This window comes from Ceratotherium simum, chromosome 14 (genome assembly GCF_057802395.1).
Source record: "Ceratotherium simum simum isolate JZ-2026a chromosome 14, ASM5780239v1, whole genome shotgun sequence".
NCBI classification, from domain to species: Eukaryota; Metazoa; Chordata; class Mammalia; order Perissodactyla; family Rhinocerotidae; genus Ceratotherium; species Ceratotherium simum.
Genome location: NC_141913.1, coordinates 15,121,446 through 15,138,500, shown reverse-complemented (window position 1 = coordinate 15,138,500; position 17,055 = coordinate 15,121,446). Strand labels below are relative to the sequence as shown.

At 42.6% G+C, this 17,055-nt stretch overlaps 1 protein-coding gene across 3 annotated transcripts; it reads left to right on the top strand.

Moving 5' to 3' along the window:
- Positions 1-396: 396 nt before the first annotated feature.
- ZBTB14 (zinc finger and BTB domain containing 14) lies at positions 397-7,769 on the top strand. 3 transcript variants are annotated; one of them, XM_004421004.2, is made up of 3 exons: positions 397-693; positions 3,088-3,171; positions 4,555-7,769. In XM_004421004.2, exons 2-3 carry the CDS (start codon positions 3,169-3,171, stop codon positions 5,899-5,901), a joined length of 1,350 nt encoding a protein of 449 aa, XP_004421061.1. In that variant the 5' UTR covers positions 397-693; positions 3,088-3,168; the 3' UTR covers positions 5,902-7,769. The 3 variants fall into 3 exon arrangements, with proteins under 3 accessions (XP_004421061.1, XP_087295198.1, XP_014635756.1); XM_087439072.1 differs by lacking the exon at positions 397-693 and adding an exon at positions 830-869; XM_014780270.2 differs by lacking the exon at positions 397-693 and adding an exon at positions 1,390-1,680.
- The last annotated feature ends 9,286 nt before the right edge of the window (positions 7,770-17,055 follow it).

Here is a 17,055-nt window from a genome sequence, read left to right as displayed (position 1 = left end):
GCCCGGCCTGCGCGCGCCCGAGGCGGCACTGCCCCCAAGCACATGCACACGCACGGGAGCGCCGGGCTCCCGCGTCCCCGGCGCTGTGTCGGCGCTAGGCGCGGGCGGGAGCTCAAGAGTCCGAGCGGAAGGCAGGAGCTGCAGGCGGGGCGGGTGCCCGCCAGCGGCGCTCGTGCATATGCTCCTCGGCTACCGAAGCCCCGCCCCTGTCCCGCCCCCCTTCTCCCGCGCGCGGGCTTCGCGCGCCCCAAGCCGCGCGCGTGCGCGCGCGTGCGCAGGCCAGGGCCCTCCAGGGGCGGCCCCGTAGACTCCAACGAAAGCGTAGCAAGGTCCCGGATTAACCCTTTCTTTGCTCACCCATTTAGAGGCCCGGTCGGGTTCCGTGCCTGCGCAAGCCGGCGGCGCGCCTTCCCCCCAGCCCGCACCGCGCATGCACGGGAAGGGGGGGTGCCGGTGGGGGTGTTCACGGCCGGCTAGACATTCTGTGCTCGTGCAGGAGGAGGGCTGCTATCATCAGGGACGTGCACGATTCCCCCCTACCCCGCCCCCTCCCCAAACTCCAAAAAAAAAAAAAAATTCAAAACACATTGCCACCCACCGTGCCCCCGCGCCCCGCGTCCATCCCGTCCCCGGCCTGCGTGCAGTGAGCGTGGGGAGCCCACGGCGAGTGTCTGTGGCTGTGCCAGGCTGCAGGTAAGCGCGGGCTGGGGGTGCGGAAGGGGCCCCGGCCGTCCGCGAGGCGGGCGCGGGGGCGCGGGGGCGGCCGGCGGCTGGCGCGGCGAGGCTGCCCGGAAGAAGCGCGTTCTCGCCGAGCTCTGGGGCACCAGCCAGCTCCAGGATGTGCGAGCAGCCGCCAGCTGCACAGCGCGGTGCGAGCGGGGCCGGGCGTGGGCCGGGGCTGGGCCAGGGCGCTCCGGGGGCCGCGCAGGCCGGCGAGCGGGCTCGGGCAGCGGCCAGGCGGCGGCGGCGGCCCCGCGCGCGCGCTCGCTCCCCGAGTTTCGGCGGCGGAGTTCATGGCCGCCCCCGCTCGCACCGCCGCAGTGCACCGCGGTGGGGGTGGGGACGGCCCGGGCCCCCGCGCCGAGCGCGGCCCGCCGGGCGCCGCCCCTCCGAGCCGCGGGCTCCACCGCGCCGCCCCCAGCTGCCTGCGGAGGAGGGGGCCGGGACCCCCGCGCTCGCTCTCCCGGGTGCGCCCGCGGAGCTCGGGAAGCCGGCCGCGCGCCGTCCCCGCCCCCGGCCGCGGGAGGGCGGGGAGGGCCCGGCGCGAGCCGGCCGGGGAGTGCGCGGGGCGCGAGCTCCGGGCTCGCGGGGCGCGGCGCGGGGCTGCGGAGCCCGGCCGCACGCCCGCTCCCGCTCGCCGCCGCCGTGGGTCCTCCCTGTCGCTCTCGGAGCCGCGGGCGCTAGCCCGCGCCGGGAGCCTGATTATGAAAGGGAAAGCGGCCCTTTCACCTCCGGGCGCCGAGCCGGGGGCTTTTGTTTGGGGAAGAATGCAAACGGCCTTATCCACTCCCCCACCTCCCGGGCCGAAAGAAACGAGCGCGAGGCCTGGAGAGGCTCTGAGGGCTCCTCGGGTCTTGCGCTTCCTCCCCATCCCGAAGTTGCGAGCTTTCGACAGGGAAGTGTTGTCGTCGCCATTGTCGCGGCTGCTCCGGGGTAGGGGAGGCGGCTGCCGCTGCTTATGTAAGTTTGGTTTTGCAGGAGCCCCCGCTCCCGCCTTTGTACCGGCCGCTCGGCGCGCCAGCGTTTGGAGAACCGTAATAAAGGGGCAGCTTTGTTGTGGAGGTGTACTTGGGGCTACGTCTTTCCCTCCACTTACACAGATACTGGCAACGGGTATCTTCCAGTTTGACTCATCTGAACTTACCAATTGGAACACCTCACTAGAAAAAAAAAATGCTTCTCAGATATCTTGAGAGAGAGGGGGCCGAATAACACACTGGCCAAAAAGAAAATTCAGCACACTGATATGTTGCCATGGGTACTGGACGTCCAGTCCTCTCCGTTAGTCCATATGCACTTTTATCCTACAAGCCCTAGGGAAAGTTACTGACAACAGTAGACAGTGACCCGGTAGGATGGTTTTGCCTGGCTGCTTTCTCTAGGGAATGACTGCAGGCCCGGGTGCATGTAGGGAACAGAGTAGGAAGCAGCTTTAGAAATAATTTTGCCCAAACCTCACTTTGCAAATAAGAAAACCCTTGCTAGGCAGCTTATTGGTCTGTTCGCTTTTCTGGAGAGGGAAATTTGGATGGTTTTCAGGACTCTGGTCTCTAGGTTCGAGTCCTGCACCACAGTTTTTGTGTAAGACTATTGCAGCTCAGTCCTTTGGTCCTGTCACACTCAAGTTTGCTTGTGTGGTCACTGTTCAGGAGAGGAAACTTTGTTTTTCAGGATATTAGTCTGCAGGATGGAGTCCCTCTGGTAAGAGTTAAAACTGACAAAAAACTAGAATTCTTTGAGCCTCCCTGTAGGCATAGAGGTGAAAACACCTGGATTTCTCAAATGCAGGCTTAAAGATCAGTGTAGCTTACGTGATGTGCTACATCACACAGAAGTGTGGAAAGGAGAAAGCAGCTTCTGTTCCCTCTCGTCCAGTGTTAGCTGTTGGGTGTGTGTACTTCTATAACTTTCTCTATATTTATGAGAAGTATAAAGTCTGTGTGTTTATACGAGCCTAGAGAAAAATGTGGAGGGCTATACACCCAGCAGGAAATGGTGGGGTAGGCACTTACTGGCTTTTTCTGTGTCTGTGTAGCTGTCAACATCTCTACAAACACGGACATGGACTTTGTGAGTAAAACTTCCTTAGTGGTTCTCCAACCCATCCTTCCCATTCCCAGTACACAGCCCCTCCACACTGAGTGCTGCAGCCATTATGTTCTCGCTCCCATCTGCTCAGAGCTGGACCTGATGCTGCCAGCCACCCCCTCCCCCAGTCTGTTCCCAACCTGAAAATGGGTATATGTGTAAATGGCAGGACAAGACAGGAAAGTCTATTTTTTTAAATCAATTATTGAAAACATTTTTGTTCAGAATTGGGATAGAGGAAGATCCTACCTTACTCTTGTATGTCCTTTTCTCTTGTAGGACTGGCGTGTCCCTGATCAGAGTTATTCTGATCTGAAGAATTTGGTGTTTAAAGCATTAAGATAATAGCCTGAGTTGTTCATGGTAACTATAACTTTGGATATTAAATCTTGAAAACATGGTTTGGTCTTTGCTTTAAAATATATATATCTCAATTACACATTAGCACTTCAGTTTCTTTGGGGGAAATGTGTATTTTCCTCATATTTATATTATGTTGAATGAAAAGAAGACAGTGTTTGGGGCCGGCCCAGTGCCATAGCGGTTAAGTTTGCGCGCTCTGCTTCGGTGGCCGGGGGTTTGCAGGTTCAGATCCCAGGCGAGGACCAATGTACTGCTTGTCAAGCCATGCTGTGGCAGGGTCCCATATAAAGTAGAGGAAGATGGGCATGGATGTTAGCCCAGGACCAATCTTCCTCAGCTTGTCAATGGATGTTAACTCCTGGCTAATCTTCCTCACCAAAAAAAAAAAAGAAAAGAAAAGAACATAATGTTTTTGAAAAGAAAACATGTAGAACACATTATTTTAAAAATATGAATTCTTTTGCATGGTGACTGATGTCCCTCATGTCAGTTCTAAATTTCTTTTGCTTATAAAATACTTGCAGCATTTGTCAAGTGCATGCCATCTTGATGACACTTCTATCTGGATGGCAGATAGACTGGCATCCAGAGGGAATGAAGCCGCTCATCACTGTCTTCCCAAATGTCATCTGATTTTCTGAGGGTCCTGTTAAACCTTAACCCTCATTCAGAAGTGGCCCAGTACTGGTGTGGAAAAACTGGAAGACAACACTGGTTGGAATATTTTGGCAGTGATATCTCTTGCTAGTTCTGCAACAGTGATTTGTTTCTTCTGTGAAGGAAGTAGAACCCTGAGCACTGTTATTCCTTTTACTCACTCTTCCTCCACGTCAAATTAGAGTAGATGCAACAGACAGAACTAGTGGATTTGTGCCTCAAACCTATTTCTGAAACCTTGAAGCTGAGCTGTTTGTCCTTATTACTTCTAATCATATTGTCAGGAAGTACAAGTTTTGGAGCTAGATTGCCTGGATTGGAGTCCCAGCTCCCCACTAAATACCAAATAATATTGGGCAGGTTCCTAACCTTGTCTATAAAATACCTGTAATACCTGTCTCGTAAGGTTATTTGATCGTTACATTTGTGAAGACACGTAAAGCGCATGGAACAGGGCCTGGCACGCATTATGTGCTCAGTAAAAGTTGCTGCTGTTATAACGAGGCAAATACTTAGTAAAGTGGAGATACATAGAAGTAACAATGTGGAAATGGCTAAGTTAGGATCAATCTTTTCTACTCATATTCCGAACCCTTCCTAACATTGACTTTCAAAAAAGTTGTTAGGTATCAAAAATTGATCAGAAAATGAAAATCTACCTGTGTTTTCTGTATGGAAAAGTATTGTTCGTAATTACCAAACTTTCTTTTTAAAAATTTTTTGTAGGAGTTTTTCATCAGTATGTCTGAAACCATTAAATATAATGACGATGATCATAAAACTCTGTTTCTGAAAACACTAAATGAACAACGCCTAGAAGGAGAATTTTGTGATATTGCTATTGTGGTTGAAGATGTGAAATTCAGAGCACACAGGTGTGTTCTTGCCGCCTGTAGCACCTACTTTAAAAAGCTCTTCAAGAAGCTTGAGGTGGATAGCTCTTCAGTAATAGAAATAGATTTTCTCCGTTCTGATATATTTGAAGAGGTCCTGAACTACATGTACACAGCAAAGATTTCCGTGAAAAAGGAAGATGTTAACTTAATGATGTCATCGGGTCAGATTCTTGGTATCCGATTTTTGGATAAACTCTGTTCTCAGAAGCGTGATGTATCTAGTCCTGATGAAAATAATGGCCAATCAAAAAGTAAGTATTGCCTCAAAATAAATCGCCCCATCGGAGATGCTGCTGACACTCAGGATGATGATGTGGAGGAGATTGGAGATCAGGATGACAGTCCTTCTGATGACACGGTAGAAGGCACCCCCCCAAGTCAGGAGGACGGCAAGTCACCTACGACTACGCTCAGGGTTCAGGAAGCGATCTTGAAAGAGCTGGGCAGCGAGGAAGTTCGAAAAGTAAATTGCTACGGCCAGGAAGTAGAATCCATGGAGACTCCAGAATCGAAAGATTTGGGGTCCCAGACCCCTCAAGCCTTAACATTTAATGATGGAATGAGTGAAGTGAAAGACGAACAGACGCCAGGCTGGACAACGGCTGCCAGTGACATGAAGTTCGAGTACTTGCTTTACGGCCACCATCGGGAGCAGATCGCCTGTCAGGCATGTGGAAAGACATTTTCTGACGAAGGCAGATTGAGGAAACATGAAAAACTCCACACGGCGGACCGGCCATTTGTCTGCGAAATGTGTACAAAAGGTTTTACCACACAGGCCCACCTGAAAGAACACCTGAAAATCCACACGGGGTACAAGCCCTACAGTTGCGAGGTGTGTGGGAAATCATTTATTCGCGCCCCAGACTTAAAGAAGCACGAGAGGGTCCACAGTAACGAAAGACCGTTCGCCTGCCACATGTGTGACAAAGCCTTCAAACACAAGTCCCACCTCAAAGATCACGAACGAAGACACAGAGGGGAAAAGCCTTTTGTGTGTGGCTCCTGTACCAAGGCATTTGCCAAGGCATCTGATCTGAAAAGGCACGAGAACAATATGCACAGTGAAAGGAAGCAGGTGACCCCCAGTGCCATCCAGAGCGAGACAGAACAGTTGCAGGCGGCGGCCATGGCTGCTGAGGCTGAGCAGCAGTTGGAAACAATAGCCTGTAGCTAGAGGTGACGGGACAGGAACACTTTGCCTGAGCCGTGGAGACTGAGATTGCGTTGTTCGTAATACAGGAACGCCAGTCACTGTATTTTTGTGGAAACTTACAAGCATTATACTCACTGGACTTAAGGCAGTGCTTGGTTAGGTATTTTTAAAACTTTTCAAGGAAATAACATTCCTTGTTTCTGGCCAAACCGTTTCACTGTCCTGTCTGGTGTCTGGTATTATTGTTGCCAGGAAGCCCCCCTCCTCTTTTTTATGATTTTAATTTGAGAACTCCTGTGTCCAGTACAGAAGTGAGAGACTTTCAGTCCATTTTTAATTCCTCTCTACACTTGCTGCACTGGTGAGTGCACCGCATAGAGTGAGAATTGAGTAAATTGATTTCCTAATCATCACAATTACAAGTGACTTATGGTCAAAATGGCATTTTTAATAACTTAATAAAAGTACTTCATGTAGATGCAGAAAATATTGGTGGGTGGTTGGCCAACAACACTGCGCAGATATGAAAACAAGTTCTGGAGATGCAGAATGGTCTTAGATTTACAATTGGTTTGTTAATTTTATATCACTCTTTTTCACGGTTTTTGTGGACAAGTAATGGTTGCTTTGCTGAAGTGTTTCTTTATCCATTTTTGATTGCCTGTACCTTCCCCAAAAGATGTAGTCACAAGTCCTGAAGGCTGAGCAAACCCACAGGGATGTTGGTGGTCTGAGGGCTGAGTTCTTGCGTTCCTGTTGTTTGGGGCATTGCTACTCTGCAACAGATGGGGTTTGTGGAGTGGACCAGTGGTGAGCAGATTAGAAAAGGATGCATAAGAACCTGGCTCTCAGAGGCAAGGTTTTCACATTTGCAACGATTCCAAGATTTTCTAGATCAAAATAATAATTAATTGATTTTGAAATTGAATTTTTATTTAGGATCAAAATTAGGACATTTGCCTAATTTTGCCACTTTGGATACATATGTGTAACTTAACATGATGTCGTCATGCTTTTGGGCCCTGTGCAGCACACGATTTATCCATAAAGGAGATGCAATATCCTTACCTAAATTAGTACATTTAAAATCTTTTAAGTGTGTAAATAGTATAGAAGTGTTGGTCTTATGTATTTCAAGTAAAAGTAGACAGCTGCACTTTTTTTGCACATTGGATTAAAATAACTTCCATCAGCAACCAACATCAGTCTGTTTTTAACCAATATTAAAGATTGTCAGACCAAATGTTTATGTTTCTGAAATATATTTCATCAGTGGTTACAGTTTTAAGTAGAAGTTGATTGCCTTTTCATAGCTGTAAACAGAATTATAAAACACTTCCAATTTTGGTATACGAAAATTTTTTATCATTTCTTTAGGAATATATTGAAATACCAACAATAATTTGAATTATATTCTGTAATAAAGTATTGGTTATTTTAGAGTGTACAGTTTTAGAAAAATGTCAATTTTTAAAATTTATTTTTGGTTGCTAGGATTTTTTTTTTAAGATACATTAAAGTAATTTCATTTCATAGCTTGTTGCATTAACACCTGTAATTACTATTGTGGGAGAAATTTTATTTTTTAACTTGATGTATATGTTACGCCCAAGATTGTAGGATGAAGATGCTACCTTTTTAAGAGCCTTATTTATTGGTAAAATGTTTAATTTAGTTTAAAATTAATTTAATTTCTTTTCTTAAAAGTTGTTTATTCTTCCCTAAGAGTAGTCCTGTCACTGTGTTTATATACTGTTAGTATAAGGGGAACTGATTGATTGCTGGGCTGTTTTAACCAAAGGAAAAATAATTTAACATCTTGTTGATAGCCACTCAACAAACCATTTTTTGGGCCTTCGTTTTTGTACATAAAAGAAAGTATACTTCTATCATTCCTGTTTCCATTTTTTCATAGCAACCTTTCACACATCTGGGTTTCTACCAACATGCATTTTCTATACTATCTTCATCCTAGTTTTACAGAGTTGCAAGTTAAATAGGTGGTAGTATTAACCCTCATTGAAACCACATAATCACAGTGGTACCCCAAAAAAAGAAAGGTTAATTTTTAGCACTTTATTTGTATTATGTAAATATTTACCATTTGTCCTATTTTGCATGAGAAATATATTTGTGTTCTAATTTCTACCATCAGTACTGGGATTGTATGTTGTTAGGGTGCATGTTTTCTTAGTGGCAACAAAGTCATGACATGGCAGCTCTCCTGTTTTCTGGTCATTAAGACTGACTCTCCATGCAGCTGGCTTTAGTGGTCTCTTGGATGGTGAAGCCATCATGTTAGACAGTTCAAGGTACCTCCCATCACAGGGAGTTAATTCTGAAATGTGCTTACACTGAATCTGCATTGTGAAAGGGAAGGAAATTCTAATGTCAACATTACCACTTTTCCCTTATATAAAAATCACCTACTTTTTTCAATTTTACAAAGAGAATGTTTACAAACTTTACTTTTTATGCCAACTTGCATTGTATTGGCAATTATTGAGGAGGGGAATTTTAGGAACTCGAAAATTTAGGTAATTTGCCTGCACATTAACTTAATCACAAATTTAGAATTGTTAGATTAAATAGAGGGTCGCCATCAAGTGAGCCTGATAATAACAAATTCTTCCTATTTTGTTGGAAAAAAGAGATTGAGATGAATGAGAATGATGCACGGTTATGTAGTTTTCAATTTAATGGATTATGTTGTGTAAGGTTATCTGTAACTCAGTCATTGGGAACCTGAAATTGATTTTCCTGAGTAATGCTGTTAGTGGTGATTAGTTCCCAGAGCAGCTGTAAAAGCGTTCTGTGTAAGTGTCATAGAACTAGTGTAATAAGGGTTCTGGTCTTGAGTTCTGAGTCCTGTGAGTTAAGGAGCTGAGGCTTCCAAGAAAGAGAACGGAGAACTTGCACTTTCCTCTCTGCTATTTACCTTTAACATCTACCTCCCTTTCTCCATTGCCCTCCCCACAGCCCCACTGAATGTGTGGGAGACAAGTAAGACATCAGGCTGGAGGCAGGGTATCCATTGAAAACCATCACAGTGAGAGATGAGGGCTTAAATTTATTCTCATGCTTCTTTCTAGTTAATAGTTAACTGAAATCAATAAGCACTTTCAGTGATGGGGAACTCCCTAACTCCCTATGATCACACACGCCCATCTTGAGAGCTCTAACTGCTCTTTGTTCCTTGAATTCTGTCTCCATTTTTGCATATCCACTTGTAACTGGGAACTTTGTCTCCCTTGGAACTGTTTACTCCTGCATCTACTTGACAAAGCTCCAGATATGTAAAGATACCATGTTGTTTATTCAGCATGTCTTGAGCATTGTGTGTGAGGCCCTGTGCTGAATCCTGGAGATACAAAGGCAGAAGACATTTGGCCCCTGGTTAGCAGAGTGTGCTTTCTTTCCTGGTTTTGTATTAAGCCTTCTTTTTAAAAATGAGGATGGCATTTGAGCATCACCTGTTATCCATGATTCCTTAAAGGTCACCATACTGATCTCTTCTCAAGGGCCCTGGATGCAATTTATCTGGATTGTGACAGATTTCAGCAGTTGTGTGATTTCATGATCACTTCCAGAGATATTCCCAATTACCAATATTCATGTAAATCTTTTCAGTATAACAAGGAAGAAGTGTGGTCTAGTGGAAGGACTTTTGGAGTCAAACTTGAATTGGATCTTGGTTCTGCTTATCAATTAATGTATAAATTTAGGTGAGTTCTTAACTGCCCTGACCCTTAGTTTCATCATTTCTAAAAGATTGTTGGGGATTTCTACCTCATAATCTGCTGTGAAGATTAAATATGATAACCAGTACAAAATATTTAGCCCAGCATCTACTGCTTTTTAGATGCACCATAAATGTTCCCTTCTTCATAGAGAGCATTCTCAATAGAGAAGCAGAAGCAAATTTGAAGTTCTCTTTTGACTTTGACATCTGTCAGTTCTACAACCATTGGCCCCAAGCTGTAGACCTAGACCTCATTTAGTCTTCATAACTGCAAATATCTACAGAAGCTGTGTTTATTTTAGCACTTGCAGAATCTTCAACCCATTCGCGGCTTTCTTCTTGCAAACTCATATATTCATCTTAGAGTTGTCTTTGGTTTGTAATCTCCCATCTTTTAAGTAGGTTGTTGGAGTGTAGTCATAGTCAAGTGTGAACACTGGCCTCTGAATGGCTCCCTGCTCTTTGGGAATATCTGATGGCAGATTCAAAATTGCAATTTTGAGAGCTGGCTTTTGAGTTTCATTCTTTTGGATATGTTTATAGTTGCTTTTCTAAAATTGGGTATATATCAGACTATACCCAACCTTTCCTTTTCTGGTTTGTATGAAATCCAGGATGATCTGTAGTTTTCTCCCCAAAGAATCTTACACTATTACCCAACAATTATGATTTTTCCTTTTAGTTCCGGATATCCAGAACTAGTAAAACTAGTTCTATGATTACTGAATCGCTGTGCTCTTTGGAGGATATTTCCACTAATCTTACATAAGAGTACTTTCTATAGAGTAAGATTAAAGTTTATCAATCAACAATGCTTATTGAATACCTTGTATGTGCCAGGCATTGGACTAGATGCTGGGGATGCAACAAGACTAACACCATTCCAGCTCTCATGGAGCTTACCATGCAGGATGGAGTTAAATGATTACTTTTCCAAGTTTTACAAATAAGGATCATACATGTGCAAAATGCTTTTTTAAAAAAAATCTGTGGTATATATTTTAATCCAGTTCATGGATCATACTTTAGAAAGTAATTAAGGATTTTTAATACGTAATCATGAAATTTAGTGGTACCAAAAGAAACATTCTCAAATGACTTTTTTAAATGTATACTGAGAAAATATATTTGTTAAATATTACCATTTCCATAGAGTGATTCTCATTTTCTCTCAGAAAGATTTTCTCTTTCCAATTTTGGAAAGAGGAATATAATATGAGACTATGGTTTATTTCTTAAAAATAATGGTTCCTGGCATCCAGAAAGGGTACTGATGCAAAGAAAATTAGGAGAGTGACAGAACGGTACCCTGGGCTTCCAGCAGCTTTGAACAAGGATATTAATAACTGGAAAGGTTCTAAGGGAGGGGGCTCCGTGAGCAATGCTGGGTATGCTCACCAGCAGCTCCGAAAGGACACTGGGAGTCAGGAGGTGTTCCCGTAGTTACACATGAGGGCCAGCATGGGCTAGACTAGCAAGTAAGCTAATGGAAACCTTGAAAGAAAAGGTATTTTTTCTTTTCATTTTAGATCTCCATGAGGCAGTCTTATTTTGACAGAGTTTTGTGAAAGCGTTCTATGCTATTAAACTTACTTGGAATGTAGTCTTTTTGTTTTCAGTCTGAGGGCAGAAGTCTTCTATAGATGATTCCTGTAAGTGAGTCTTACAGATCATTGCTGGGTTTTTTGTTTGTGTTCCCTTCTCTCTTTGAGCCTCTGTCACTGGATAGTTAAGAGGGTCAGGAATTTAATAATAAAACTTAGGGCTGGCCCCGTGGCTTAGTGGTTAAGTGCGCGTGCTCTGCTACTGGTGGCCCCGGGTTCGGATCCTGGGCGCGCAGCGATGCACCGCTTCTCCGGCCATGCTGAGGCCGCGTCCCACGTACAGCAACTAGAAGGATGTGCAACTATGACATATAATGATCTACTGGGCCTTTGGGGGAAAAAAAAAAGGAGGAGGATTGGCAGTGGATGTTAGCTCAGAGCTGGTCTTCCTCAGCAAAAAGAGGAGGATTAGCATGGATGTTAGCTCAGGGCTGATCTTCCTCACACACACACACACACACACACACACACAATAAATAAAATAATAAAACCTAGCATATGATGAATATTTACCAGGTATCAGGCACTATATGCACTATATACACAGTCCCTTTTTGTGCATTGTGACAACTCTGAGGTACACATTAATGATGGAAGACACCAAGATTTAAAGAAGTTCAAATTCCTGCCAATGTGAAGTTGTTATCGGAGCTGGGACAGAAGAACAGGTCACTCTGCCTCCAGAGCCTGTGCCCTAGTCCCCGTGTCATGGCCCTCAAACAGGGAAAGGAGCCCCTGTGGCCAGGCACACCTCCTTACCAATGCCAGTCCACTGTTAGGAGGAGGGAGAGAGGCATTTATGCACACACAGCTGCACCTATGTTTGTGTCATAAATTAGTCCTAATATTTTTATTTCTCCAAGACATTCCCATGCAAGGGGCCAAACACTAAACCAACATTGTTTTACCTTGCGTCAGGTCAGGAGGCTGCCCCCAGATAATACGAAAACTGCAGATAGAATGTTATGGATTATTGCAAAATAACAGAGCTACTGTTGGCTTCCTTTATGTGTTCCTATTTGCAGTGAGCGAGGGAAACTCCACCAGACCAAAGGACATCCAGTGTGGTGCCAAAATTAACTATGTTTGTAAAAATGGTTATCTATGTTAGGAGTTCCACCCCCCACCTCCAGCCCACTTCTCTCTTTGAAAGGTGCTAGAAAACTTGAATTCAGATTCTACTTCTTTCAAGCTGTCACCACCTTGGGCTGGTTGCATAATCTTTCTTAATTTCTTCAGCCAAAATGCAGATGGCGATTCCCTGCCAAGTTTATACTACTCTTGCTTATTATTTCAAAAGATAAACTCCTTTTTTGCTTAAGTAATAGGTAAGAAATTTAGCTTTAAAATGGATTTTAAGCTCAGATATATTTGATTTAAAATATTACTGACCTCAAACAGGATGACAGTGATGGTTAGAAGGTTAACAGTTGGGAAACTGAATTACACTTCCTTCTTATGCTGTTTACATTTAATGAAATGAAGAGTATGTGTATGAGTGCTCTTTCTCCTAAAGCTTGATATGCTTTAGCTAATCTTGTTTTCTGCAATCTTCCAGCCAACACAAAATGGGAAATATTAACCAGATTGGAAGGCTACTGGATCAATTGACCGATTGGTGTAAACAAGATTATATTTAATAGTCTGCAATAAAATGTGGAGTTGAGAAAAGGAGAATGAGAAATGGTAGGGGTGAATTAATTTTAGGTGCTATATAATTAATCATCATTTTCCCAAACTCACTTCTGTGAATTATGAGATCATAAGAATTTTCTTATTTTTTAAAAAGTGATAGGTTAATAATGCACAAAAAGCAATTTAACTGTGGTGACAGGGTGGAATTAGACTGTATGCTAATTAATATCTGACAGCTACAGAACTCCACAGTTTACATTAATTAGTTCACAATATTTTGAGCTAAATATTGTCATTTTACAGACAAAAATGAAAAAATAGGGGGCTGCCCCAGTGGCATAGTGGTTAAGTTCACACGCTCTGCTCTGGTGGCCCAGGGTTTGCAGGTTCAAACCCTGTGTGTGGACCAAGACACCGCTCATCAAGCCATGCTGTGGCAGTGTCCCACATACAAAATAAAGAAAAATGGGCACAGATGTTAGAGCCAATCTTCCTCACTAAAAAAAAAAAAAAGGAAAAAACAGGGTCAACCCTAGGTTCTTTGATACATTAATCTCTGAATTAAAAGCAGCCTGAAATAGAAAAATTATGTATAGGGTCTATTTAGTTTATATTAAGTTTTTGGCTCTTCCTAAAACTTTCTAATATAAAAATTAGGATTTGATTTAAAACTCCTGAGTTCCCAGACTTTGTTATTTTAGTTTTTATTATGTATGACTCTACTAGCTACCTTCCAATATCCATTCTACTCTTGTTCTATAGCAACTGAATTTTTAGCTGCACCCTGCACTTCTGACTTTAAAATCTCTAAAACTAGTTTTGTGGAGGGGAGTTGCTACTGAAGAATTTTGAAAATGTTTGCATGAGTGACACAATCCAGTATAGTAAGTTGGAGTGTGAGCTCTGTGTTTAGACTGACTGGGTGTCAGTTCTGGTTCCATCACTCACTGGGTGGCCTTAGGCAAGTTATTGAACCTTTCTAGGTTTCAATTTTCTCATCTGTAAAAAATGATAATAATAATGTGAGAATTAAGTGAGATAATCTATGGGAAGTTCTTACAGATTACAAATGCTATATTTTATTTTTATTTTCCATCTATCAAAGAAAAGATGAGACTCTTGGATTTCAATCTCTTCTCAGCCTTAAATTTGCTATATGAACTTTGATCTGATTCCATCTTCCTGAATCATCTCCTTGTTTTAAGGGAGGGGCTTGTATTAGATGGTCTTTAAGGTTATTTCAGGATTCAAGTCTATTGTTTTGTAATTATTTAATTCGTTGGATTAATGCCCTTTAGGCATTTTTAATGTAATTACTTGACATTTGCCTGCCTTCTAACTCCAAATGGGCAGCAAAGGCGATCACAAGATCCAGGTTCCTCAGTACTATGAGAGGTGGTAGGAGAGGGGTGTTTGGAAGCTGGTGACCAACTCTCAAGTTTGTGCCACGTTCAAAATGAAGGGAATGTGGATGATTCCACCCAAACTGTCACAACTCCTAGCAAAATAATTCAAACCACACTTGATGTAATGCAACTAAACCTGGGCTTTCCTGCTCCTATTTTAAGGACATTCCCAGACTTTGGAGATGCATCTAAAAGAAATGCAGATCTTACTCTAAAAAGTATTCGTGGATCCCATGCTGTCTTCTTTTCTTGATTTACTCTCTTGCTTTGGTGAAGGAGCACATTCTCAGTCTAAGGAGTGAACGGGAGGTAAACCTTTTGAGGTCCATTTTACCTTCACATTTATTGATTGGGCTAGGGGTTGAATTTTAGATAGGAAAATAATCTGTCAGGAGGTGAATAAATTCATGGTTCTGCACAGTTGGAGCTTTCTGAGCAAACTTTTAATGGCACGTGGGTTGAAAAACTAGCCTTGGAAGCTAAAGGGTAATTGAATAACCAGAGACCTCCAGAGAGACTTAGAGCCTGAGCTCCCAGTGTGTTTACATTTCAAAGAGGGGTGAACCTGCAGAGCCTGGAGCCAGTCATTTACATTCCACAGGATTGTTAATGACTAAGGAGCAAAAGTTTCTCTGCTTCTCTCAGGATGGGAAGGGGCAGTTTGGGGGCCTATATAAACTCCTAGATTCATAATTTGAGGCAGATCTCCCATGTGCAGGGTGACTTTTGGCTCTCATCATGTCACATGTAGGGTACTGGGTATGGGGAACTGGTGCCATTATTGCTGTACATAATAACTTTGATTTCTGCTCCAGAAATCTCACATCTGCTTTTAGGGTGAAAATGTGAATACATATAGATATTAAAAACTTATAAAAACCACAATGAGATATCACCTCACACCTGTTAGAATGATTATTATCAAAAAGACAAGAAATAGTAACTGTTAACAAGGATGTGGACGAAAGGGAACCCTTGTGCACTGCTGGTGTGAATGTAAACTGGTGCATCCACTATGGAAAACAGTATGGAGGTTCCTCAAAAAATTAAAAATAGAACTACCATATGATCCAGCAATCACACTTCTGGGAATTCATCCAAAGAAAAAGAAAACACTAACTCAAAAAGATATATGCACCCCTGTATTCACTGCAGCATTATTTACAATAGCCAAGATAATGGAAACAACCTAAGTGTCCATTCATGGATGAATAGATAAAGAACCTGTGGTATGTATCTTTTGTGTATATATATATATATAAATATATATGTGTATAAATATATGTGTGTGTGTATATATGTATAAAATATACAGTGGAATACTATTCAGCCATAAAAAAGGATTAAATCTTGCCATTTGTGACAACATGCATGGACCTCGAGGGTATTATGCTAAGTGAAATAAGTCAGAGAAAGACAAATACCATATTATCTCTCTTATATGTGGCATCTAAAAAAAACAAACATGCCTGTAGATACAGAGAACAGATTGGTAGTTGCCAGAAGTTAGGGGTGGTAGTGGGGGTGGGGAAATAGAAGTTTGTTTAAAAAAGCAATCTAACTATATTTTTTGATCCAGCACATAGATAGGTAGGTAGGTAGGTAGGTAGGTAGATAGATAGATAGATAGATAGAGATAAATCCTGGATTCATTCTTTTGTAAAACAAAATAATATAATCTATGTTCAAAATTTTAAAAATATCTTGAGAAGTCTGAAGCCATTCTGATTTCTGATCTTTCATGTGTGGCGTATACGTTTTTTTTCTTTAAAGCTTGAAGAATCTTCTCTTCATCTCTGTGATCTGAAATATGATGATGGTTCCTAGTGTGTGTCTTTGTACTGGAAACTGGTGGGTCCTTTGAATCTGGAAATCATGTCCTTCAGTTCTGGGAAGTTTTCTTGAATTACTTCACTTACAATTTCCTCTTCTTTGTTTTCTCTTTCTTTGGTTTTCCTAGACAAATCCTTTTTATTTCTTGCTATTCTGTATTTTCCATTTCTTTGTCCTTTTGATCTAATTTCTGAGAGATTTCCTTAACTTTATATTTCCAAATTTTATATTAAGGTTTTTTTTTTGTTTGTCGTTTTTCTTATTTTTATTTATTTATTTATTTTTTGTCTTTTAATTTTCTGTTTATTGCATTAACATTGGTTTATAACATTGTATAAATTTCAGGTGTACATCATTATACTTCTATTTCTGCATAGATTACATCATGTTCACCACCAAAATACTAATTACAACCCATCACCACACACATATACCAAATTATCCCTTTCACCCTCCTCCCTCCCCCCTTCCCCTCTGGTAACCACCAATCCAATCTCTGTCCCTATGTGTTTGTTTATTGTTGTTATTATCTACTACTTAATGAAGGAAATCATATGGTATTTGACCTTCTCCCTCTGACTTATTTCACTTTGCATTATACCCTCAATGTCCATCCATGTTGTCACAAATGGCTGGATTTCATCGTTTCTTATGGCTGAGTAGTATTCCATTGTGTATATATACCACAGCTTCTTTATCCATTCGTCCCTTGATGGGCATTTAGGTTGCTTCCAATTCTTGGCTATTGTGAATAACGCTGCAAAGAACACAGGGGTGCATGTACCTTTACAAATTGGTGTTTTCAAGTTCTTTGGATAAATACCCAGCAGTGGAATACCTGGATCATATGGTAGTTCTATCCTTGACTTTTTGAGGAATCTCCATACTGTTTTCCATAGTGGCAGCACCAGTTTGCACTCCCACCAGCAGTGTATGCGAGTTCCCTTCTCTCCAC